This window comes from Nylanderia fulva, unplaced genomic scaffold (assembly GCF_048542155.1).
Source record: "Nylanderia fulva isolate GAGA-0341 unplaced genomic scaffold, ASM4854215v1 Scaffold81, whole genome shotgun sequence".
Lineage (NCBI taxonomy): Eukaryota > Metazoa > Arthropoda > Insecta > Hymenoptera > Formicidae > Nylanderia > Nylanderia fulva.
In genome coordinates, this window is record NW_028190928.1 from 153,156 (window position 1) to 180,517 (window position 27,362).

The 27,362-nt window shown below is 28.2% G+C and overlaps 4 protein-coding genes across 6 annotated transcripts; all 4 read right to left on the bottom strand.

Moving 5' to 3' along the window:
* Positions 1 to 8: 8 nt before the first annotated feature.
* Edc3 (enhancer of mRNA-decapping protein 3) lies at positions 9 to 3,426 on the bottom strand. 2 transcript variants are annotated; one of them, XM_029312516.2, is made up of 7 exons: positions 3,278 to 3,426; positions 3,134 to 3,190; positions 2,410 to 2,576; positions 2,010 to 2,254; positions 1,737 to 1,894; positions 1,365 to 1,625; positions 9 to 1,138 (listed from the first exon to the last, which is right to left on the bottom strand). In XM_029312516.2, the coding sequence occupies exons 3-7, from the start codon at positions 2,562 to 2,564 to the stop codon at positions 545 to 547; spliced, it is 1,413 nt and encodes a 470-aa protein (XP_029168349.1). In that variant the 5' UTR covers positions 2,565 to 2,576; positions 3,134 to 3,190; positions 3,278 to 3,426; the 3' UTR covers positions 9 to 544. The 2 variants fall into 2 exon arrangements, with proteins under 2 accessions (XP_029168349.1, XP_029168348.1); XM_029312515.2 differs by lacking the exon at positions 3,134 to 3,190 and having other exon boundaries at positions 3,191 to 3,426.
* Positions 3,427 to 7,736: 4,310 nt separating this feature from the next.
* LOC146719938 (uncharacterized) lies at positions 7,737 to 10,426 on the bottom strand. Its single transcript, XM_085489383.1, is given in 2 exon segments — positions 7,737 to 9,850; positions 9,852 to 10,426. Coding segments are annotated over 2 exon segments (1,182 nt in total). The 5' UTR covers positions 10,316 to 10,426; the 3' UTR covers positions 7,737 to 9,132.
* Positions 10,427 to 11,577: 1,151 nt separating this feature from the next.
* LOC114932343 (uncharacterized) lies at positions 11,578 to 12,693 on the bottom strand. Of its 2 annotated transcripts, none has more exons than XM_029304505.2 (2): positions 12,515 to 12,693; positions 11,578 to 12,220 (listed from the first exon to the last, which is right to left on the bottom strand). In XM_029304505.2, the coding sequence occupies exon 2, from the start codon at positions 12,215 to 12,217 to the stop codon at positions 11,642 to 11,644; it is 576 nt and encodes a 191-aa protein (XP_029160338.1). In that variant the 5' UTR covers positions 12,218 to 12,220; positions 12,515 to 12,693; the 3' UTR covers positions 11,578 to 11,641. The 2 variants fall into 2 exon arrangements, with proteins under 2 accessions (XP_029160338.1, XP_029160336.1); XM_029304503.2 differs by having other exon boundaries at positions 12,511 to 12,692.
* A 1,438-nt stretch (positions 12,694 to 14,131) lies between these two features.
* Positions 14,132 to 26,711, bottom strand: LOC114933395 (aminopeptidase N-like). Its single transcript, XM_085489377.1, has 13 exons — positions 24,097 to 26,711; positions 23,423 to 23,881; positions 21,829 to 22,012; positions 21,093 to 21,161; positions 19,624 to 19,642; positions 18,689 to 18,767; positions 17,541 to 17,878; positions 16,525 to 16,811; positions 15,587 to 15,777; positions 15,147 to 15,446; positions 15,003 to 15,069; positions 14,806 to 14,874; positions 14,132 to 14,651 (listed from the first exon to the last, which is right to left on the bottom strand). The coding sequence occupies exons 1-13, from the start codon at positions 24,546 to 24,548 to the stop codon at positions 14,496 to 14,498; spliced, it is 2,670 nt and encodes an 889-aa protein (XP_085345503.1). The 5' UTR covers positions 24,549 to 26,711; the 3' UTR covers positions 14,132 to 14,495.
* Between the last annotated feature and the right edge of the window lie 651 nt (positions 26,712 to 27,362).

A 27,362-nucleotide genomic window follows, 5' to 3' on the forward strand; every position in this document is an offset into this window, starting at 1 on the left:
ATATATAAATTACTTCCTATATATATATATATATACACACATATATGAAGTGCTAGTAATTCTATCATAGATGTTTATAATGTTAATAAAACAAATTGTTTTTTCAGTTTTACAACAAAAGTATCATATTTTTTTTTGTGTAATATGTATTCCACTTAATTAAGTAACTTTAAAATACAACTTTTTCTAAGTTAGATAATATTGAAAACATTATGTATATGTGCTACAGGCCATATCCACAGATACTGTGCAATTAATGCAAAAAGTATTATAAGCCACCATGCTCTAAAAACTTATCTAAAAGTTTATGCCAAACTATATGTATATGTGTATATATATATATATATATATACACACACACACACACACACAGATATATATATATATATATATATATATATATATATATATATATATATATTAATTACAACTCACTGGGCCCTGGAAGTAAAATATTTCTCTGTATACAAGGTTTACAAAATCGCACAAAATGGTAAAATAAGACATCCATTCAAGAAGACACAATGTGATCTCTAAGAATTTGCTAAGAGCTATTGGAATGTAGAGGAATCACGAACTTAGGTCCAAACGGCGATTTATACGTGATGCCAACATCGGAGTACACCTTGTTTGGCAATGCGAGATTACACAGGTACAATCTACCATTGTCGACGCTGTGCGACAACGGTAGAGCACCCAATAGACTAAATTTACTAACAATACCGAGTGTACCTGTTGCCGGAGGTTCGATAGCGAGTATAGGAGCGCGGTTACTGCTTGCCCATTTAGCTATCGGAGTGATTGTCTTCGGTGAATCCTCGTCACAGAGCGCCACAAGTATAAGATCCACCAACGTTGGCAAATTCTTGACTTTAGTTTCTACTTTGTTCTCTGTCAGTCTGTACAGCGATAACTCCTGCAGAAGAAACACGTCCTCCGCGTTTTCCACGAACACGATTGTCTTGACACCGTGACTAGACAACTGTCGGGCGCAATTAATACCTGCAGCGCCAGAACGATGTGGTCCGCACAGCGCAACTACGGTGGGCCACTGATGCGCGTTGTTCGGATTCAGCCGATGACTTCCGCCCAATAGTTGGAGAATAAGTTCAGCACCAGCGCGACCCAGAAGTTCCACCTTTCAAAGAAAACATTGATTGAAACACTTGATAAAGATATAATGAAAAGCTTGAAACATATGAGTAATTAAACAAAAATAATTATCAGAACACTTTGAAAGAAAATTTGTTCTATAAATTATAATAACTTTCTTATCAAAGTAAACCGTCTCAATTTATATTATATGATGTTCTGTAATCTCGATTGTATAAAAATAGATAATTACAAATAATATCAATACAAACCCTACGTTCCCAACTTATTCCCAGTCTATCTGCTGCACCTATCAACTGCCGATGAAGATTAAGAGTGATGCTAGGAATTACTAAACCGTTATCTGTAACATATTCCTTTTCACCAGAGCAAGGCACCACAATCTGTCTGAGCACTGTAGGCTCGGATACGAGAATATTCTCATCAGGTCGATAGATAGCTTTAGTACCCCGATTGCTTTCTGATTGTCTAACAATATCTGGTTTCAAAGAATTTATTTCTTGCCACACAGCCTGCGTGATAAATTATAATTATCATAAAGTAATTAAGCAGTATTACATATTTTAAATTATCTCTATGATATTATGTAAATTAAATTATCCTTAAATAAAATGAAAGCCAACCTTTTTATTGAACAATGCTAAATTCTTTTCAAAATCAAAGTCTTGCTGTAGAGACTGATCAATTGGGGTACCAAAAGTATGCTCATCTCTTTCCAGTGCTCTTTGCTTATGACTTAATCTTTTAGAAATGGATTTATTGTTAGACGCATTAATCTCAGCTGGAAAATAAAAAAAATGCTAATTATATTAATAATATTAAAAATGTTACATTAATATAATGTATTTATACATGTACAAACATAAATACAAAAATTACATAATACAGCAATGTACCTGAAGCAATCTTCCCATTTGGAGTTGACTCTGCTTGCTGCTGGTTAGACTCCACAAGTTTCTTTAAATTCATTTGTGTTTGACAATTTGTCGGTTGCAACATAGGAACACATTCTGAAATCGACCGCCCAGCCCTTTTCGCAATTGGCCTCTTTACAATCACCTTACTCTGTGATTGCATATCATTCACATTAGGCCCTGCTTCTTCAGTTGATATAATCTCAAGCTTCTGTATATCTTTTACACTATAATGAAAATGATTACACTTAATACATGTACTTACGTTAATAATATATTACAATCAATAAAGATTCAATTGTACATGTACATCTGTACAAAGGATTTATAATTATTCTGTACTATTATTGTATAATATATAAAATAAACAGCACAAACTTACCTTAAATTAACAATGGATGAAGTATGTGGTATGCCATTGCAAAATGCTTTCGCCAGTGTCATGCTATTTTTATTTAAATCAATAATTTTGCCTTGATAAGTAAGATCGTCAATGCATTTTACAGAAACTGTACAACCCAAAAACTGCTCAGACATTTTTATCTGTAACTACATGCAAAAAATATTGAAATTAATCTATACATTTTTCATATTTATTACACAATTAGCACAAATTGTGTCTCAATTCTAATATCAATATTCAAATAAAAAACTTTGACAATTTGTCAATAATAATATACAAGTATAGAAAGAAAGAGAAATGGTATATTTCATATTAGAAAAATAATTCATTTATCTTCCGATGATTTGTAAATTAATTGATACAAATATACTATAATTGTAACAAAAATTAAAATTATAATAAAATTATAATAACGTTCTTTTCCTTCCTTATATAAATTGGGTGCCTTAGATTTATAATTTACATTATTTAACACATTACACCTGAATCTGTATTCTATCTTTCTTCTGCTTACATTTTATATATATATTTTAAAGTAATAAATTCTTTCAATCATAAAATTTTTGAGAGTTACATAAGTTACAAGTGCAACATATGATGTAAATAAATTAATACATATAAAAACAGAAACACAAATGTATACAAACACAAAATTACCGGTTTTTAATATCGGAAAAAACACGCTTTCAAAACTAATACTTACATTGTAGGTTAACACTGTATAACGTTAGTTGAAAAAAAATAGCGAATGTTTACATACCTAAAGGAAAAAAGATGGAAATGAAGATGATTAGACAATGAACCAATAAATTACAGCAATTCGTAAAACGGCTTAAATATTGCGTACTAATTTCCGTAGGTCGGTGTGTAAGTACGTGCAACGAATCGCCATATATCCGTGCACACTCACCGTGCTATGATTCGTGTTCGTACTATATATATATATATATATATATTGATGCTTTATTTTCGCGATAAAAGCATCGTAAGTAAAAGCAGAGAGAAGCCTGAGAGAGGCCATACCGGCGATTTTCGTGGGACGTTTTAAAAGGTCGTACAGCAGCGCCGTGCATTCACTTTTAGGAATTGGAACTACGTAGCCACATCTATTTACAACCACTTTTCGATTTGTGGTTCGCGTCCGTGCTAAATACATCCACTTTTCGATTAATAGAATCTAAAATTATTTTTAATCCATGTGTCTACATTTTACATTCATAAATTATAGGTAACACATATATATATATATATATATATATATATATATACATATATATATGTTACCTATAATTTATGAATATAAAATGTGGACACACCCCAGCAAACACATTATATAAATGTTATATACTTAAGCATGTTACATGTAACGTATATGTTAGTTGTAATTTCCCACTCATAGATGTAACATTTTTAATATTACATATATTACATTGTAGTTATATTGTCATTATATCCCAAGATAGCACTGACTTATCAATACATCAATATGCTATTTGGTATATAATTACAATATAATTACAATGTAATATATGTTATATTAAAATGTTACATCTATGAGTGGGAAATTACAACTAACATGAATTTTACATGTAACGTACACGTTATATTACCTGTTATATTCCGTTTTATTGTAGCAATGTAACAATTATATATCGGTGTTTGCTGGGATGCATTAAAAATGATTTTAGATTTTATTAATCGAAAAGTGGATGTAAATGGATGTGGCTACGTAGTTCCAATTCCTAAAAGTGGATGCACGGCGCTGCTGTACGACCTTTTAAAGCGTCCCACGAAAATCGCCGGCATGGCCTCTCTCAAGCTTCTCTCTGGTAAAAGTATTTTTCGCTGTACAAATAACTATCCAATTTTTTGTTAACAAATTTGTTAATAATTTTAAGCAACAATTAAAATCGTCCCTTCTGAGAGATAAAAAATAAATATATATTATAAAATACAAATATATTTTAAAAATAACGAGGAACTCTCCAATGACAATTAGAATTTCTACTTTATCGACTAAATTGAGTTGTTAGTATATCTAAAGCCACCGCAAGAAGGTACGAGTATAAATTTTACGCACATTTTTCGACCTCCATATATACAGGGTGTCCGGTAAGAGTTGCCTCAACCGTCGTGTGCAGGTAGAGTAAGTTAAACCGAATAGGAAAGTCCTCTACCGTTTTGCGATTTTCGCAATAATTATTGAGTTATTAAATAAAAAAGATCGGCCAATCCACGTGAATAGAAGTGCGCGACGAGAAGAGACGTCTTACTGTAACACGATACACGGCGCGCCGCAAAGCGGAAGGAGGAGCAAACGATGACTGTCTACGAATTGTATTCGAGAAATCTTAGTGTATCGTGTTACAGTAAGACGTCTCTTCTCGTCGCGCGCTTCTATTCGCGTGGATTGGTCGATCTTTTTTATTTAATAACTCAATAATTATTGCGAAAATCGCAAAACGGTAGAGGACTTTCCTATTCGGTTTAACTTACTCTACCTGCACACGACGGTTGAGGCAACTCTTACCGGACACCCTGTATATACATATACATATATATTATATATATATATATATATGTATATATATATATGCATATATATATATGCATATATATATATGCATATATATATGTATATGGAGGTCGAGAAATGTGCGTAAAAGAGTGACCGCAAAATTAGCCTGTTTTTGCAACTTGGATAGCGAGCTTGAGATAAAACATAAAATGGTTCAGCAGGTCTCAAATTAATCGTCATCGAAAATGAAAAGAGGCATCACTTTTAGTTTTTTGAAAATTTTCGAAAGTTACCCATAATTAGGGGTTGAAATTACTCCAAATCACAATAAATCGAAAGAAGCTGAACAAAATTTCAAAAAATCGAATAATTGACCTGAAATTCTCGACTGTGAGGTTTTTGGGGTCGCTGAATCTACTATCCAAATTACAAAATTCAATTATTTAAACAATTTATAAATAAATAATTATTGTCAAATTAACTTTTTTTACATTGAGCATGCTGCACATGGTTATATATGTTTTTTGGGTCACTGATTACGAATGTACTATTAAAATTGCTAAATTTATTTATTTAAATAATATATAAATAAATAATTATAGTAAAAATCACTTTTTAGAAAGTTATGTAATGTAATTTAATAAATATTAATATTAAAACTAATATTTTATTTAAATAATTTTGAAAATTGAAATTAAAATGTTGATTTACACAAGAGTGGAAGGGCGAGAGAGAGAGAGAGAGGGGAGAGAAAGGGAGAGAGAAAGAGAGGGGGAAGAGAGGGGAAAAGGGAGAGAGAGGGAGAGGGAGAGGGAGAGAGAGAGGGAAAGAGAGAGAGAGAGAGAGAGAGAGAGAGAGAGAGAGAGAGAGAGAGAGAGAGAGAGAGAGAGAGAGAGAGAGAGAGAGAGAGAGAGAGAGATTTAATGTGAACTAAAGAATATTACTCAGTCACAATTTTTATTTAATAACATATTTAATGTAAAAGATATTTAAATATTGAACATATAAGCACATATAATTATAATTAGTTTACATATAACTTTAACATATTACTAATTCTTATAGTTATACAAACATGTTTTATATATACATGTATTCATTTATTAATATATTATATTGTATTAATTATATAATTAATATATAATATAATCTGTATAATATATATATATATATATATAATATATAATATATAATAATATTATTATTTTATATGTGCCAACACACACACACATACAACTATATATATATATATATATAATATATATATATATATAATGTAGATAATAACGATTTTAATAACACGTATATATATATAAATATGTTGACTGTAAATTTTTATAATATTTAATACATGTGTATGTGTGTGTGTGTGCGTATATAAACATATATTTTCATTAATTCACCTAAAAATTAAAAACAAGTCAATATATAATTCAAAAATAATAGATAGTGCATTTAACAATTAAATTTATATGTATATATTATTTATATATTTACACATTTTTATTTTTATTTTATATCTAACAATAAAATTTATAGTAATATTATACTTTCTTGTGAATACAGGCAATAATATATAGTTCAATTACATTAAGCAAATTCGCAAAAAAATGAAAAGCTTGATGCATATAGTCATAAAGATTTGTAAATACAGAGGCATCGAATATAGTAATACATCTAAATAAATAATAATTTACGCAATAAAATTAATAATACATACAATATATAAAAATGGTTAATATGAAGTATATCCACGCGCACAATGCAAAGCTACAATTTTTTTTACTTTCACCAATAAAACATCCTATCAAAATACTTATTCATTTGTCTTTCGAGTTGATTCTTGCAAATTGACATTTTGCTTCCAATTTTATCAGAATTCTCCATTATGAAAGCCTAATATATATAAACAAAGTTTTGCACAATGAAATCAATATGTACTTTTTATATAATAAACAAAACTAATATTCAGAAATTAATAAGATAGAACAATATTTCTTTTTCTTTCGCTTTCTATAATAATATTTATTAAATTTACCTTTGCTTTTATTCCAATAATTAAGTATTCATATCTCTTCAACCATTTAACATATACGTTTATTTCCTAAAATATATTATTTTTTAACATTATTAATAAACAACGTTATTTTAACATTATCAAAATTATTTAATATTAAATAATAATTGTTAATATCGCATTATTCTCACGATTTGTACACATACATATATAAACATGTAAAATTTTTACCTGAAATAGATTTACGGTATACTATATGTTATTAATAATAACAGTAAATGCTGCAGCTATATCAACATATCTAAAAACGAAAAAACAAATATATATATAAAGCACAATACATTTTTGTACCAAATATTTATAAAAATATATTACATTACTTTGGTTTTATGTACCACAAGTCATCTAATATGTAGTACTTCAGGATAAATAGATCGTTCGCATGCTTCGTAATAATATATGGAAGTAACTGTTAAGAAGATATTGATTTTCTTGTTTTGTAAAAGATTTATATCTTAAATAGTCTTTAATTATATCAAGATCTAACTATTTTTAATAATTAACTAACAAGGAAAGGGTCAGAAGTGTCCCCCTCCGATTTTAATGAGCTTTGAATATGTTGTAGTCTAGATCAAAATAGAAGACACGTATTTTTTTATAAGTGCTAATTTGGCCGTTAAGGGGGTGAAACACCTTCTTGAAAAAAATCGATTTTTTCATTTCTCAGCAAATACCGTCGAAGCGATAAGAGATATAAACAAAAGTTTCAAATAAAAGTTTTATGATTTTTAATGTACTTCAAAATCATGTAATCAGATTTGTCGAAAATGTCATATTTTTTGAAATCTCCCCCCCCTTTCAATGTTTGAAAATTTTTAAATTTGTCTCATAACAAAACTTATAGATCATTCAACGACAAATTCAATTATACATAATAAAGTTGTATTCCAAAGTCACATTTTTCAGAAATAAATTAAAAATATCCCTATACACTACTATACGCCCGCTTTATCCGCCTCATGACGCTCGTTATTCACAGCGACAGTTATTTTTCTTCGCAAACTCACAGAGGCAACCATAAATTAGCAATAAATAATTTATGAGAATATATTTTTATAAATTATAGAAATTATATTTATAAATATAATTTATAATTATATAATTTATATAATTATAATATATGGGAGCATACATGGGAAAGATGCAGAATAAGTAGAGAAAGGGAGAGGAGCTGGCAGGAGGTAGTCAAAGAAATTTTAGGAGAGGGAGGAGAGGGAGAAGGATGGATGATAGGGATTGAGGAAGAGAGAGAGAGGGAAGGAGAAAAGAATAGGGGGAATGGAATGAGAGAATAAGGAAGGGAGAAGAAATGTAAAGAGTAGAAAGCAATAGGAAACGGAAGTCCCGCGCGGCGAGATGTGTGTGTGTGTACGGGGGGGTTGAGCGGAAGCTAAGGGGAGAAGGTCATAAGGGCGACCCGAAGTAGAAGCTCAACCCCTTAGAAGCGTTTAGGTTAAGTAGGTTAAGTTAGATTAAGAAGATATTATAAGCGTTTTTTGTTTTATGTTGTGTATGTTTTTTAAATTGTAACCCTACGGGGAATCAATAAAGTTTATCTATCTATCTATCTATCTATCTATAATTATAATATATATATTATGTGACAATAAATATACATATAATTTATATGAAAAAGTAATGTTTTTAATGCATGAAAAATAAAACTAGTCGGACAAGGAAAATTATTGATCAGATGCCAAGGTTAATAGATCCAATTCTATGAATAAACTTAAATTTTAAGAAAAATAGTCGTTTTTTATAATAAAGTAAACAAATTTTAAATGATAAATAAGAACGTTTTTATGCAAATATACATTTTTTTGTTAAAAGTTTTATAAATTAAACATATTTATATGTTACTATATTTTAATTTATACATTTTTGCAGATAACATCCTTGCTCATATACAACATACATTACATACTTGAAAAAAATAGAGTATTTTACTAATCAAAATATTCTGTTTTATAATATTTAATTTCTTAAAGTATAAAGTAAATGTAATACACATTGTCTTACATTATTAAGTCATTATATATATGTATGGTATATGGAAATATTACATAAAATACCGTACATAATTATTGCATACAAGAATAAAAAATATTCATGGTTGATATCGGTTACAAAGATGATGATCATGAAAGAAATGATTTATACAAAGGGATTTTTTACACCATGCGCAAGAAATTACAGCAATTTCACCGCAAATATCACATGTTGGTTTTAAATTAGTTTTGAAACAAAAATCTACTGGTGTATCAAATTCTTCTGGTTTCTTTTCTAAATAACCACTTTTATACCATGCATATTTGAATAAATTTTTAAACCTTGGTGATGAAAATTGATTATGTGTTAATGATTGTAATTTTAAAATATTGTTTCTTGAATGAAGCTTGACGTCAAGATCTAAAAGCATGATGGTATCTGAAAAATGTCTAACAAAATTTTTCCATAAACGAAAACCGAATACATCTAAAGGTTGTATTTTTCCCGTTGCTCCAGCTGGTATAGTTAACAAATTAATATTGTCTATAAAATCTGGTTTGTTTCTTTGAATTATATCAGGACAATGACCAGTCCAAGAATCTAATAATAACACTGATTTTGGTCCAACATTTGGAAAAAACACTTCTTTTATCCAGATCTCAAAATGATGCGATGTTAATTTTCCAGATTTTGATGCCATGACAAAAATATTATTATCTTTAAACATTGTTTCTTTTACTATTGGACCAAATGTTCCAGTAGGTTCTTTTAAAACAATAAACAGAGGCGATAATAATCTACCATCAGCTGAAACAATAGGTTGTATAGTATAACTATGTAGTTGCTGATATGGATTGTACTATGCGCTCTACTTTTTTAATACCAATAGGTGATAGTGAACGACCGGAATGAAATTCTAATTGAAATCCACTTTGGTCCGAATTATATACATTTTCAATTCCATATTGTATAATAAAAGATTTAACATTTTCGATAAATGACTTGCTTCGTGCTTCTAAATCTTTGTCTGACGCTAAATGTTTTTTTGTTATAAATTTTGTAATTTTTCTAGATACGATATTATGTGCAAGCTTAAACTTTTTTACCCATGATAATGATGCTGTAAACCCAAGTAGATTTACTTCCTTCTGTGCGCGAATAGCCCATCGAGCAATATCAATGTCATGAATAATTATTCCCTTTTCAATACCTTCATGGAATTTATTTAATGGAATTAATTCCATTAAATAAATTCCATGAAGGTACTGAAAAGGGAATAATTCATTTATCGAACAAGTCATTTATCGAAAATGTTAAATCTTTTATTATACAATATGGAATTGAAAATGTATATAATTCGGACCAAAGTGGATTTCAATTAAAATTTCATTCCGGTATAATTATTCCCTTTTCAATACCTTCATGGAATTTATTTAATGGAATTAATTCCATTAAATAAATTCCATGAAGGTATTGAAAAGGGAATAATTATACCGGAATGAAATTTTAATTGAAATCCACTTTGGTCCGAATTATATACATTTTCAATTCCATATTGTATAATAAAAGATTTAACATTTTCGATAAATGACTTGCTTCGTGCTTCTAAATCTTTGTCTGACGCTAAATGTTTTTTTGTTATAAATTTTGTAATTTTTCTAGATACGATATTATGTGCAAGCTTAAACTTTTTTACCCATGATAATGATGCTGTAAACCCAAGTAGATTTACAGGGTTTGTCCGGAAAGTAATGCGTCGCATTTTTTTAAAAAAGAATTTATTGATCGCATAGGTAAAACAACTTAAAATTGTTCGAAGTATGACCCTTCTGCGTCAATACATTTTTGCCAACGCGATTTCCATGCGTCATAAGATTTCTGGAACTCCTTGACTGGGATGCTGTTCAGGGAGGCCGTCGAAGTAGCTTGTACGTTGTCAACCGACTCGAGCTGTTGTCCTTTGAGCTCCCTTTTCAGCCGAGGAAATAAAAAAAAGTCCGCCGAAATTGGGATTATCTGCACAGAGTTGCTTGAGTTCTTCACAAACTTCCACTCGGTGTTGCTTTTGCGCATCGGTCAACACTCTGGGCACAAGTTTTGCGCAAATCTTCCGCATGGCCAAGTCTTCCGATACAATCTCGTGAACAATCGTTTTCGGCAAGTTCAATAATTCCGACATTAAGCGAACATTCATTCGACGGTCTGAATTCAATAATTGGCGCACACGAGTCACATTGTCGTCCGTTCGCGATGTTGACGGGCGTCCTGCGCGGGCCTCGTCGGCGACCTCCTTCCGACCTTCTCTAAACATCTTGTGCCATCTGTTTGACTGCGATTTGGAAAGGCAATCGTCCCCGAAAACTTTCTTGAGCATTTCAAAAGTTTCCAGCGGCGTCTTGTCCAGCTTCACGCAAAACTTTATCGCATAGCGTTGCTCTATCGTTCTCTCCATCACAAGTTCGACGCGACCACTAAGCAGAGGTTCACAGAATAAGCCGTCCTAACCCTCCAAGCGCATGGAAACAATTGAGCGACCTACCGTTGGAAAGCTAAGGGTACCCCCCTTCCTCCCCAACCGGTCCCATCGCTCTGCGATGTATAGTCGCGTCACAAAAAAATGCGACGCATTACTTTCCGGACAAACCCTGTACTTCCTTCTGTGCGCGAATAGCCCATCGAGCAATATCAATGTCATGAATAATTATTCCCTTTTCAATATCTTCATGAAATTTATTTAACGTATATGTTGATATTTCTTTCAGTTTATCAAATCTGCTGCCACCTTGATTTACTTGCTGCTCCCATCTTCTCAATTGACGTAATGACGTGATTTTCCGAAATCTATTTCTTATAGATGCAAGAGTTCTTGACTTTTTTGTTCCACTTCTCCATAACTCTACTGCATTTCTTTTATATTCTATTGGTACACAATCTGCAACACATTCAATTTCTTTTACAAAATATGTGTCATCTTCTCTTTCTTCATCAATTACAGGTTCTACTTCAGGTATATCCAATTCGTTTTGAAAATTTAATGATGATTCTTCATAAACTTCAAACGCTTCTTCATACATTGATCGAAGCATATTTTCCATCATGTCTTTTGTTTCATTTTCATCTGTTGTAACAGGACTTTCTGGGAATTCCCCAGTCATATACAGTGCAGTGTATAGCAGTACTGCTACATTTCTTGGATTAAACATTATCTAAAAAAATTATTAACATTATGTATATTTGTTTTATAAATATTAGCAAAAAAATACTTATTAGCAACAAAAATATTTTATTATTTAATGCGTATTAATAATTTGTTACGTTTTCCGAGTTTCATAAAAAATAGAACACTGTTTTATCACATAATTTATAATAACTTAAATAAAGTAATAAAATATTAATTATAATTTAAATACATTGAAACAAAACAGATAAAATTTTGAATAAAGTGTAAGTAAAAGCAAAAAACTATAAAAGTTTTAAAAATCGAAAAAGTACATACATACTGTATTGTTGTGTGCGTGGGGCACAATTGTTTTTTCAGGATAACGGCTAGTCTTGTTAATTAACTCGAGCACTTGTTAATTATTTGATAACTGATTTGTGACTGTCCGCCGCTTCTAGGCGGTGATTTTTAACGCCTCCGGTTCTGAACGATTATCGGAGAGGGATCGCGCGGTGGCATGACGCGGTGGAATGAAATCATCAGTTATTTCTAAAGTGGCGTGATCAAAATGCAAGCGAAGGAAGTCCAAAGACTTCCTTCCTCGCATTTTATTGCAATTTAGCGCTATTTCAAGAGTGATTTCTTTCTCTATTTGATGACTTGGCCGTGTGATACTGGCTGTATCAGCACTTCGGGCAACTGACCTTCTTATCCCGACGCATTTTTTCGCTCGCTTTATAAGTTATAATCCTTTTAATTATTTTATTATATATATAAATATATTTACTATCGCGCTCGCGTATATTCGATAGACGCTTTAATAGTAATATGTGTTCCACTGCACGCAGTTGTTAATAAAATAATATATTGCACCAACTCATTTCGCGAATGCGACATCTGTTTATTCATAGAATTGAATCTATTAACCTCGGCATCTAATCAATAATTTTCCTTGTCCGACTAGTTTTATTTTTCATGCATTAAAAACATTTCTTTTCCATATAAATTATATGTATATTTATTGTCACATAATATATATATTATAATTATATATATTATATAATTATAAATTATATTTATAAATATAATTTCTATAATTTATAAAAATATATTCTCATAAATTATTTATTGCTAATTTATGGTTGCCTCTGTGAGTTTGCGAAGAAAAATAACTGTCGCTGTGAATAACGAGCGTCATGAGGCGGATAAAGCGGGCGTATAGTAGTGTATAGGGATATTTTTAATTTATTTCTGAAAAATGCGACTTCGGAATACAACTTTATTATATATGATTGAATTTGTCGTTAAATGAGTTATAAGTTTTGTTATGAGACAAATTTAAAAATTTTCAAACATTAAAAAGGAGGGGGGGGATTTCGAAAAATATGACATTTTCGACAAATCTGATTACATGATTTTGAAGTACATTAAAAACCATAAGACTTTTATTTGAAACTTTTGTTTATATCTCTTATCGCTTCGACGGTATTTGCTGAGAAATGAAAAAATCGATTTTTTTCAAGGTGTTTCACCCCCTTAACGGCCAAATTAGCACTTATAAAAAAATACGTGTCTTCTATTTTGATCTAGACTACAACATATTCAAAGCTCATTAAAATCGGAGGGGGACACTTCCGACCCTTTCCTTGTAAATAGTACAGTCTTGACTGGCCTTGAGTGCACAAATAATTTTTGATGTACTTATATTTAAGTTGTATGACTTTATAAACTTTAAAATATATACATTTGCCTTTTGTGCCTCGTTCACAATTATAAAACAACGAAAAATTAATTTTCGCTGTCTTAACATCCAAACATCTGGATTGGATCACATAGCCTGTTTATTGTTCGAATTATTTTAATATATGCAGACCTATATTAATATTAATATACTTTTTTGTTTTATACATATTTAACCATAGGATGTATAATGTTATAAAAAAAAATAAAAATTCGGTGAATCGTAAATTGTAAAGTATATTTGTAAATATATGAAACATTATTAATGCATCACAAGTTGTAATTAAAAATAATTAAAAACACTATACTATAAGATGTACAAAAAATATATGTATATAAGTGCATGTGTTACACATAATAGCTGCTTTTATATTCTAAGTGATGAACTATAAGGTCAAGAAATATTAATTGTTTTCTGATTATACATATAGCATAACGGATTTTTTTTCGAATTTTTTGTTTATGTTGCAACACTGTTATACACATTTTACATTGCTAAAACAGATTCGACATTTATCATTTAAAAATAGTACGAAACGTAAATAATACAAAGAAAAGTATTATAAGATAATTTTTTAATATCACAATTCATCGCGTTGATTGGAAGAAGAGTATGTTAACGTGTAATTATTCTGCTGGTAGAAAAATGTTTCATAATACTGCTTCTGTCTTTCGATTTGATAGTTGCGAATTGATATCTTGCTTTCAACTTTATCAGACTTCAGCATTATGGAATCCTAATATATATAAAAGATTTAAATTAAACATTAAAATCAATATACTGATTATATAATAATCAAAACAAATATAAAATTAATAATCAGAATTTAATAAGAGAGATAGAACAATACTTCTTTTTCTTTCGCTTTCCATAATAATATTTATTTTTACCTTTTCTTTCATTTTCTCAATTGATAAGATTGCGTGGAACTTGAACCTTATAACGTATTCCTTTATTTCCTAAAATGTATTATTAGTAAATAACATTATTATAACATTATCAAAATTATTTAAACATTAAATAATAATTATTAACATTGCATTATTATCACATTTTGTATACATATATAAATATATAAAATCTGTACCTCAGTTAGATTTACGGAATATACGTTATTAATAATAATAATTAATGCTGCAGTTACATCAACATGTCTAAAAACGAAAAAACAAATGTATATATAAAACACAATATATTTTTACAAAATATTTATAAAAATATGTCACGTTACTTTGGTCTTATGTTAAAAAAAATGTCATTTAATATGTCCATCAGGATATTTCGATTCTTCGCATGCTTCGTAATAATATGTAAAAAACTGTTAAAAAGATATTGATTTTCTAATTTAGAAAAAGGTTTATATGTTAAATAGTTTTTAGTTATATCAGTATCTTTACTGCAAGCCAAATATTCTATAAATTTAGTGTCAGATTTTTTATATCCTATATTATACACTAATTGCCAAGTCTTTTTGTTGGTAATTGTTTTCAAACCGTTACAATATGTCCATTCCTGCCACCATGGCAAAAGTCTAAAACATAGTAAAAAAATTAAATTTTTTAATTGAAGATTAACATACGGATCTTTTGATCAAATCATTTGAACATTATAGCGATACAAGAGAATTTGATTAAGAAAGGCTAAAAAATATATACATATCGAAATATTTACTTGTGTTTTGTAGGATCTAAGAGATGATGTTCTAATTTCCTGTTGGCTACTTCCTTACAATTAAGGTCATCGAGAAAACATGCCCATCTTGCAGCTTCTTGTCGTAAACATATTCTAAGTTGGTCTGTATCATCAATTTCTTCATATTTGATTCTTTCAAGTAGCGCGCGTAAAATGTATCTTACTCTCGTCTAAAAATTGTTAAATATACATTTATTTGTTCATATTATAAATGTATATTATATATATATATATATATATATATATATATAAAAAATTATTATATTTTTTTAATTATTTTCCAATAGATTTTTAAAATTTTCTCTTTCTAGAAAACAAACATACATACAAATTCACTTAAGACAAAGACGCTAACGTTTATCTATTCACGTACATATACATATACGTGCAATTATACATATGTATTATACATGTACGCAAAAATATGGTTTAATTTGTGCGAAATATTTATAATATTTAATAGATATTAAAGTTTCATAACTATTTATCAATTATATTTTATTTTTAAATAAGATATAAAATTAATATATTGTTTTAAAATATATATAATTAAATTTTTCCAACTCAATATATATGTTTAATTTTTTTTAAATTACTAACATGTAAAATTGATGTAAAGCTAATATAATTGCATTTATTGACAAAAATTAAGCACCTTACTACATATCGATAACAATGTTATATACAATAATATGTGGAGTAGTGAAAATCATAGACTTTTTGGACAGTTCTTCGAGTGAGTATTCAAGTGATTATTCAAACTAAATTTGTTTGCACATTTGTTTGCGACGTAATAGTATGTAAAATCTTATTGTTGCTGGAAATATTTTTCTAAGTATTTAAATTATTTGTGATCAATGAGTGTATATGCAAACATTTAAAATATAATATTTTCATTGAAATTTATTAATATTTACCGTAATATATCCCTCCATGTTTTCCCATACACGATGAGTATTGGCACCATATACGTATTCCATAGCTTTAAACATAGGATACCATGCCACATAATCTTCTTCTCGATGCAAATACTCTGTGAGATCCCAGAATATAGAGGCTTTGAGTTGGCCTGCTATCATTAAATGAAATGCATCATCGATTATTTGGGCACGATTAAGAACATGAATTTTCGTGCAATTATCTGATTTTAAATAACTTGAAATTTTTCGCCAATTTTCATCATCATAGTTAACGCGATAATATCCTGTTGAATAGTAAATAAATATTATCAATTTTTATTGTTATAAATAATTTTATCATTAATATACTTATTTTCAAACATATTTCAATTTTTCTTTCATACTTTTGTTTATATAAATTATAAATTAAAAATGTATGAAAAATTTAATACATATAAATAAAACGCAATTACATCTTAATGCACGGGTGAAGCGGCGCTTATACCGTGACACATTCGATGACAGTTGAATGTGTCACTATATAAGCGTCCCTTCTTCCGTTTCGCCACGCGTCAAGCAACAGTGCAATTATATGGGCTGTCTTTTTTCGCCACGCGCTTGTAGGCGCGCTTATTGGTTGATCTTTATTAATTAATTTTTTCTCATTAATTATTAAGAATTTCGCAAAATGGTACAGGACTTTTCTATTCGGTTCGACCTGCTCTACCTGCCTATGAAAGGTGATACGCGAGTCACTCTGTATATATATATATATATATATATATATATATATATATATATACTCTGTGTATATATATATATATATATACATATATAATATATATAATCAATATATATAATAATGCAGAATATTACACAAAACATTGTAAAACTGTTATAGTTATATAATAAATATCTCTGATTTTCATAGGACAATGAATAAAATAGATAAAAAAATTAAATTATGTCAATTATGTGTATGTAAAATAAAGACAAAAAATAAGTCATGATAAAGTCCATTTATTGATATTTACCAACTTGTTGTATATTGAATATCATCCAACCATCCTCTTTAAATGGTAATGATAATTCGAAATCCCGTGACACGTGTAGAAAATAATGAGTGAAATTGTTAAAATTGGAAGATGTTTCCGTAGTAAAAGTTATAGGAATGCAGCGAATTTCTAATATGTCGATATATTGTATCGATATAGTTGTTTGGCTCATAGGATCTTTATAACTTCGTTCTACTTTAACGAGAGGACAATGCTTCTCCGAAGCCCATTCTTCCATTCTTGTTAGTTTTAAAGCAAGATTTATTTTTCTAGCAACATTCTTCATAAGATTTACAGAGCCTAGACGATGTGATAGCCTAAGAAAATATTACAAATATGTTAAAATTGTCTGTATAATATGAATATGATGTTTTTTAAATCGGCCAACAGAGCCAAAGCACGAAAAATTAATTATTCGGAACTGTATCTCTTGGTTTGAGATCACTAAGTTCCATATATAAATTAATCTCGAAACTTACATATAGAGAAATATATTTACTAACATCTACTAAAAGGCAAATGAAAAATATAGGATCGAAAGGGTCTGAATAGCTTAGTTGGTAAGAGCAGTCGCCCGGAAAGTGAAAAACACGGGTTCGATTCTCGCTTCAGCGACTTTTCGGACCTATATTTTTCGTGCCTATTTCTCTATATGTAAGTTTCGAGATTAATTTATATATGGAACTTAGTGATCTCAAACCAAGATACACAGTTCCGAATAATTAATTTTTTGTGCTTTGGCTCTGTTGGCCGATTTAAAAAACATCATATTTATATTCTTAATATTGAGAGCCGATAAAAATATTTCTTTCTGATTGTCTGTATAATGTTAATATTATAAAAAATTTTGGTAATTATTAAGATATGGAGATCCATCTCCGATTTCGATGATCTTGACATTTGTTGTCAAATAGTTTTCATAGGAAGAGTAATGAAATTAAAAATAATTTTGGTAGAAGATCAGTACAAATAGAGGAATTGTAACAGTAAGAAAAAACATTATAAAATAATGTCAGAAGAAACGAAAAAAAATGAAGAACATTATATAAAATTGTATATTATTATAAATTATTTAAGATTTATATAATTTTATTTTTTTATATTATATTCTATGTTGTATTACTCACGTGCTATTTGCATATAAGCTAATGTTTTTCCAAAAAATGTTATCAAAGGCGTGTTTCATCATGCGTAGTATAAAGGGTACTACAATTTACAGCAAAATTATAAATTAGATATTTTATAAATGTGTATTTATTATAATAGTTACATGTAAACATAGTATTTTATAAAGAAAATTATAATATATATGTATATACAGAATAGTAATTGCGTAAGAGTGAAATGTTTTTTATTGCCGCACTGTTTATCATTCTATTTTATAAGTAAATTTCTCATTAATACTTACGAAAATAGACTTTAAAGGACCATTCAATTAATTCCCTCTACCTACATATGTCGGCTATCAACGGACACTCAGTCACAGAGTTATAGCCACTTTTATTTAATTTTTCTTAATTTTATTTTTTAATTTTTTTTTAATTTTTCGATATTTGTAAATACGATTACATAATTTTTAAAAATCAAGAATAAACATAAATAAATATTTAAATTAAATTATATAAGATGTTCAAAATGGCCACCTTTAGCACAAATGCAGGCTCTTATTTTTCTATAAAATAAGGAATTCCGAACTCTTTGAAAAACATTTGGATCCTTTATTTCTTCGAATTCATGAATTATTCTTTGTTTTAAATCAGGAATATTATAGGAAAATTTATTTAATATGATTTAAAATTGAAAAAAAATTAAAAAATAAATAAAATTAAATACAAGTAATTATAACTCGGAAACGATTTATTTCCGAACCTATGTTTATATAACATTTTTTTCTTCTCTCTCTCTCTCTCTCTATATATATATATATATATATAAAACACGTTAAATAAATTAAGGTCGCCAGTGATGATTAAAAACTAATAAATCTTAATTTTATTCAATTCGACCAAACTGGCACATTACATAGTAAACAATATCTCACAACGTTTCGGCCATCAATTACTGGTTCTTATCAAACGAATCTACAAAAAAGATAATATAAATTAAATAAAAATTATAAAATATAAAATATGTCTTTCTACCTAATTAGTATAAATTAAATCACATACTTATTAAAGCAAATTTACATGTTAAAACACAAAACTTGTTGTTCTGAAGTACGCAAAGTGATGTTAACGAAAGGAACAAAATAAACCAAATGATTTCTGGGTAAAAATTCAACGTCGACTATAGAGCTATAAATTATGGATATAATAATAACAAGAAAGCTATATTGTATATAAAAATCAATGTCAACGTAACAAAAAGACAAACCACCGATGAAAGTAATAAATAACTTGTAAGTTTGTTTGTCAGCAGTTATTTATTACTTTTATCGGTGGTTTGTCTTTTTGTTACGTTGACATTGATTTTTATATACAATATAGCTTTCTTGTTATTATTATATTCATAATTTATATCTCTAGTTGACGTTGAATTTTTACCCAGAATTATTTGGTTAATTTTGTTCCTTTCGTTAACATCGCTTTGTGTACTTCAGAACAACAATTTTTGTATTTTAACATGTAAATTTGCTTTAATAAGTATGTGATTTAATTTATACTAATTAGGTAGAAGGACATATTTTATATTTTATAATTTATATTATCTTTTTTTGTAGATTCGCTTGATAAGGGCCAGTAATTGATGGCCGAAACGTTGTGAGATATTGTTTACTGTATAATGTGCCAGTTTGGTCAAATTGAATAAAACTAAGATTGATATATATATACATATCCATACACAAACTATTTCATTTTAAAATATCTATATATAGATTTCTTGAACAATTTATTTTAGATGAAAACGTTTTAGAGAAATGTTGTATAATATCTAATAAAAAACAAGTGAACACTACTGACTTTTTTCTAAAGGGTGATTGTCAAAGTCACTTGAAGTTCATTTATGTCTTTTTTTAATAAATCTACCTATATTTTATTATAAATCGATTTCTCGCAATATTCATTATCCGTATTAAGTTGTACGGATAAGAAAATCATAAAGAGAATATTTGACAGAATATTTTATATCTTTAACACATTATTCTACATAAACGTAAATATCTCATAAAATATTAATTTTTCGTCGATCTTGCCTCAATACTTTTGTATATAAAATAATGAGAATAATAAATATTTAAAAAAAGAAATTTTAAGGAAAACTATGTAGCTGCTAGTTGCAAATTACATAGACACATATATATATTGTTTTATGTATAAATACTTAAAATATTAATTAAAGAATATGCATAAATACGAACAAACGTACATACGCGTGTGTGTGTGTGTGTGTGTGCTCGTATGTGTGTATTTTTATAAAAATAATATTTAATTAAAATCCAGATAAAGAATTAATTATGTTTAAACTTTACACATATTTTAAAATATTAATAGTTAAAAATTTACGCGGAGTATTCTATTATATTATATATACCTTTGATAGAATTGATAATTTCCAATGAAGTGTTAACTTGTGAAGTAGAATTCCACATATAATAACCATCTAAATTAAAAGAGTAATGTTGATTTTGAACAACAAATAAATTTATTATTCGATAATCTGGATAAATCTATAGAAAAAATTAATTAATATATAGATATAATTGTTCTGAAGAAACTTGCATTAAATACAAACTATTACCGTTACTTTATTGATAAAACAAAACACTTTATCATATAGAAAAACACATTAAAATAAATATAATAAGATCTAAAATTTTGTATTAATATAATCAGCAAATATTACATATTTTTTTAAATTCTTGTCTTGTGATAGTATATTGCAGACTTCTCTTTATCAAATTTATTTAAATAAATATCATATATGTGTGTGTATGCGTACTAGCTTTTGATTAATTTATTTTATTTTATATTGCATAAAAATTTAAAAATATGTAATAAAGTAGTGTTAAAAAGTAAAAATATTTAATAAAATAAATTATAATTATGTAATGTATGTATGTAAACATGTGAAAAAAGTATTTTTTAAACAACAGTTAATTATATAAAATAATGCTAAATATGTTTTCAAGACAATTCACAACGAATGCATATAGATTTTGTAAAAAAGGTTTGATTTAAGAAAATCATGTAATATGAATGTTTAAGTATTATATCGTTTGCGAGAAGATGGGAGCGAGATAGAGTTGAAAATATTTAGAATAACGTACCTTATTGACAGCATATGTTGCAAGCAATGTAATAACACCCTTTTTAAACCAAAAATCCGACACGAACGGATTGTTTAACATGTTATTAAACCATTGCTGTGTCACTTTACGTCCTACTAATTGAGCTACTTCGATTTTGTGAGTAGTAGGATATACATTTTTATCGTAGATAATATCTGTTTCCCTGAAAGTTATATTTAAATGTTAAGACTCAGAACTTTTATAGAAAATAAAACTTTATTTTTGTTACAATATTATAATTTAAATATTATATGTACGATTTACAAACTTATAAGTACAATTGAGCAGTATAAATCGTACCAAATAATATTTTTCTTTTAATTTATAATATATATGTAACAACGATAAATTTCTGTTAATGTGTTTATCGTTGATAAAGAAATATAATTTAAAATAACTGACAAAATGTCATTTCATTTATAGCTATATTTGTAGTTTTAACATCTACCTTAGGCGGTAAGATTTAGCATACATACTTTATCCTTTATGTACGTATTAAAACGGTATACTTTAACTTTGTAATAGTATGAATAAATTTAATTCTACTAAAATTGTTTTCGCAATTTCTTATACTTTTGAACGTTTACAGAAACGAAAGATATACATTCCCAGCTAACCATTTGCTTGGAAATTGTTAACAATCGGGAAATAAAATACGACCAAATATGGCTGCAAATCCAGAGCCTACTGTGTCCTCGAGTGCGCTCCAATTGCAATCAAAAGTTGAAAGTATATCTTAATATCAAGTTGGGTGCAACGCCAGAGCACATCTGTCACTAACAGGGCGACGACAGATTGGCAACAGACTGGGAACGGATTTGTCGATCGTAAATTGAGAACGGATTTGCGCCAAATGCTCAGCAAGTCGAAGAAAAATCCTAGATTTGAAGGATCTGCTGCATTTTAAAATCAATCTGTTGTCAACACTTTCGACAGATCTGCTCTCTACTCATTGCCACTTTGTCAATATAGTCTGCTAACAGATGTTGGGAAATATTTACTGAATTTATGCTCACAGTGTTTGTAATGACAAAATATGTTTCTTATCTGCGGCCATTTTATACAAAAGTTGTTGCCTACATTTGCCTCCGCAGAAATGGTTAGCTGGGTTATTAATATATACAAAATTGGAAAGTTTGTATAAATTAAACAAATTATTTAAAACATAAAATGATATTTAGGCTAACTAAACAAGCAATAACTTTTAAGGTGTTATTTATTTATTTTATATACTTATAAATATTAAAAAACCGCAAACATTAAAAAACTGCAAACGTTTCGATTGTACTACAGTCTTCTTCAATACAATAATAATAACATAAATAATGATCGCAAAATGAAATTATAAAACTAATGTTTGCGGTTTTTTAATGTTTATAAGTATAAAATAAATAAATAACACCTTAAGAGTTATTGCCCTTAAGAGTTATTGTATTGAGTTATTTAGTTAGCCTAAATATTTTGTTTTATTATTTTATGTTTTAAATAAAAAGATATACATGTTTTTAAATTTTAGAATTTTGCATACTAATATAATTTTATTTTTAATGTAATTTTAAGTACTTGTACTCACTTATAAAAAACCAATCCAAAAACGATTACGTCATTGTCATGGAAATTTGGAATTGCAACATGAGTCACTTTCGAAATATTGTTGGGACGCTGTTTCCATTCATTTTTAAACCACAACGTGATATTTTTAATTACATTTCTTGCAAATTCCATGTGAAATCCAGATTCATTTCTGCAGCATATTTCAATGTTTCGAGTGTCATTATCAATACGTAATTGGTAATTAGACACAATCATTGTTGCAAGATAAGACGAAATTGCAGGTGTGGTATCAAAATGTGTCCATAACATATTATGCTCACTTTTTTCCGTATATCGCAATGGCATATTTGACAAAGCCGTACATTGATTACATCCTATAGATATGTTAAAGGTTGCTTCATGGAATAAATTCTGTTGATCCCAACTTGAAGACAATTGTCGGCTGCTTATTATATGGAAATGAGTAGCAGCTACCATACTATACATTTCAAAGAATATAAATTATTGATTCAGCAAACATAAAAATATTGGGAATTGAAAAACGTATAAATGTAATATGTAATAATATAAACTAAAGATAAGGATTGATAGTCTTTATATTTAAATTCCATGAATAATATATATATATTAATTACAATGTTTTATGTAATTGCACATTGTACTTTTTTATAAAAACATATATTATTTACTTACGCAATTTTTTTTTTCACGTCGAAAATACTAAAGACTTCATTAGCAGTACCATAATATTTTATATTTAAAATGTAATTTCCTGGTGATACCTCGTTGATAAAAAAAATATCAAGTATGTCTTCTTCAATATTATATGTTGGTTTATAAACTGTATCTTTATCATTCTCATCATATTTTGCTACATTTGTAAACAAAACTATATTTTTAATACTTAATTTTTCTGAATGTAGAAATATGTGTTGCGTTTTGTTAGGAATGCTTATGCTGATATTGTATTCTCCATAGAAAATATATCCTTCAATATATGATATAAGCTTGATGTCGTAATGGATTGGTTTTATATATTTTGCTGGTAGATAGCTGGTAGATAAAGATGATTGATTACAAATAGAAGTCGTCTCAGCGATAAACATTAATCCGCTACTTAATAATAGTTTTAGAAATATCATCATGTTCGAGAAGGAATATTTATTTTAGATCTGTAAAACAAACTCTAAACAAAAGATAGATATAAATATTAAATGCAGTTTTGATGTCTTTTTAAAATTTTTAAACAATACAAGAGCACGCTTTGCACGCGCTTTTGATATTATTTCTATTATTAATTTAACAATTATTGTTAAATTATTCATTTTCGTGATGACAGTTGCATGATGCTATAGATGTGATCATAATTTTAATTCGCCGCATTTTAATCATGTACATAATTTTAATTAGTCGAATTTCTATTTTAACAACTAATTTGTATACATACTATTTTGTATCTCTTTATCATATATTTTTTTTTATTTTGTTTAATTTAATTGAATATACCCAGCTAAAAATGATAGTTAAATTGATGTCGAATCGACGTCAAATAGATGTCGAATTGGTCGAATCGATATCGATTCGACATCTTTTCGACCGATCATTTCTGACAGTAATTACGTGCGCGAAACGAAGTTAAATTAATAATCTTTAATAATAATATTTCAAATAGCAACGCAATAAAATATTATGGCAATGCATGCATAGAAATATATTTAATATAATTATTAATTACATGATTCATAAAAATTCAATATATACATTTTTAACGGAAAACAAAAAATATAATTTTCTACATAAATCTTTTGATCAAAATATATGCGCTTCCATTAGATTCGTGCGTCTGTACGCGTTTGCTACACTACATTACATGGCTCGCGCGAAATTGATCACGTGATCAGATTAGTACACTTTACACGTTCATTACGGTGCGCGGTTCGCACGAGATTGATTCTCATGCGAGATATCGCGAGTACGGGACCGATGGTTCCATTACATGTAGTTACGTGATCAGTATGTTCATGTGACTAGTCGATCTACTGATCACGTGACCTAGGCCACTCGCTCGCGATACCTCGAACGAAAATCGGTTTTGTGCGAGCCGCGCAGCGTGACAGATATATGGGGTATAAGTCTCGCGCAAGTCTAATGAAAGCGTACATATTTGAACACAAAAGATTCTTGTAAAAAATTTTATTTCTTTGTTCGTATGTTCTGTTAAATATTTAAATGAATTTTTATGCATTGCATAATTAATTAATATATTTTTTATGCATTGAATGCAAAAACAATTTTTGCATGCATGCGTTGCAATTTCTGAGATCTTAATGTTAAAGTATATATAATATAACTTCGCTTTGCGCAATTATATTCGGTTAGATTAAACGAAATGATATATATATATATATATATATATATATATATATATATGTATATAGCACACACACACACACACACACACACACACACACACACAGACGCACGCACGCACGCACGCACGCACATATTGCCGTCACACACACATATATATATATATATATATATGTATGTATATATATCAGTAGGATTTACTATTCATACCATAGAACTTTAATTTAAGGTTTAATTGCAAAGTTATATATATATAAGTGACGGCAAATTTGGGAACATGCAAATATAATGATAGCCTTCCTATCACTGTCGCGAAGAAAAAATCGACTCCAAATGATATCAGGAATCTACTATTAACAGGTTTACTACTGTTCTGGGACATCCTGTATATAATGGGTTTTTTTAAATATTTCAGATTGAACGCATCAATGTATCAAAATAGATGTGGAGTTAACAATTGTTTAAAATCTATAATATTATGGATTTTTTATTTGATTTACAATTAGAGAATGTTATATCATTTTACTCTATAATTTATAATTAATAAATAATTATTATAATTTTTAAGTACATTGACTTAACTTTATCATAAATTTATTTATTTGTTATTAAGTATTAAAGCTATAATCTTTATCAATGTTAATTTTATCAAATCTTTTTAATTAAGATAATATTTTTTATATTCTTACCATCAATATATATGGTATACATGTAACATTACACATTAAATTGTTTTTAATTATAACAGTAGAAATTAAATTTTAATCTTGGTATTTATAATATCGGCATTATTTGAAATTATCTCTGGATTAAAATTTAAAAATAATTTTAAATAAAACTATTCTGTTTATACTAATATGTTAGAATTCTTTGAAATTCCGTTATACTATATGATTAATTTTTTTTTTTAATTTGTAGACAAATATGATTTTATATTTTTAACTTATTTTGACTTACCTAATATTTCGGAAATGTATGTTAAATGCAAAATTATATATTTTTTAAATTACAGCATCAAATTAATGCTTTAGCAGTCTGCAATGTTCGAAGAATATTATTATTCACACATGCTTTCTTACAATCATTATATCTACCACGATATGATTCGAAAGGCCACGAAAGACTGACTGATTCTCTGTACGGTGTCATCATGATAAATATGTGTTAGGTCAACAAAACTTCTGAGGTCGTTATTTATATATATGTATATACAGGGTGTCACATAATTGGCGCCCACTATTTACATAGCGATATTTCTCGTGGAAAACTGAGTCAACAAGTCCTGAGTCATTTTTTTTTCTATAATGCATAATATCGTTAATAATTTTCATTAGAATAATCTATATTTGATAGAAAAAGGCATGTCAAAGGCATGCTCGAAAGGATAGCGCCTTGTCATAAGCATAGTGCCTTGCATAGTGCACTCACGCTACACGCGATTCTTCCTTCCTTTTTACAGTATTTTATTTAATGTTAGAAATACTTACATTTTTTAATTATACATATATATATATATATATATATACATATATGCAAAAAATTATACGCAAATATGTGCATATATTACATACTAACAATAAGACCTTTTT

Coding starts and splice junctions, on each gene's coding strand:
- Edc3 (XM_029312516.2), bottom strand. CDS start 2,564: ATGTCTGAGCAGTTTTTGGGTTGTACAGTTTCTGTAAAATGCATTGAC. Junction 1,895..2,009: donor AAATGGGAAGATTGCTTCAG/GTACATTGCTGT, acceptor TTTATTTTCCAG/CTGAGATTAATGCGTCTAAC. Junction 1,626..1,736: donor TAGCATTGTTCAATAAAAAG/GTTGGCTTTCAT, acceptor TTTATCACGCAG/GCTGTGTGGCAAGAAATAAA.
- LOC114932343 (XM_029304505.2), bottom strand. CDS start 12,217: ATGTTTAATCCAAGAAATGTAGCAGTACTGCTATACACTGCACTGTAT.
- LOC114933395 (XM_085489377.1), bottom strand. CDS start 24,548: ATGATGATATTTCTAAAACTATTATTAAGTAGCGGATTAATGTTTATC. Junction 21,162..21,828: donor CAACATATGCTGTCAATAAG/GTACGTTATTCT, acceptor CTTTTAATTTAG/ATGGTTATTATATGTGGAAT. Junction 17,879..18,688: donor AGCTTATATGCAAATAGCAC/GTGAGTAATACA, acceptor ATATTTTCTTAG/GCTATCACATCGTCTAGGCT.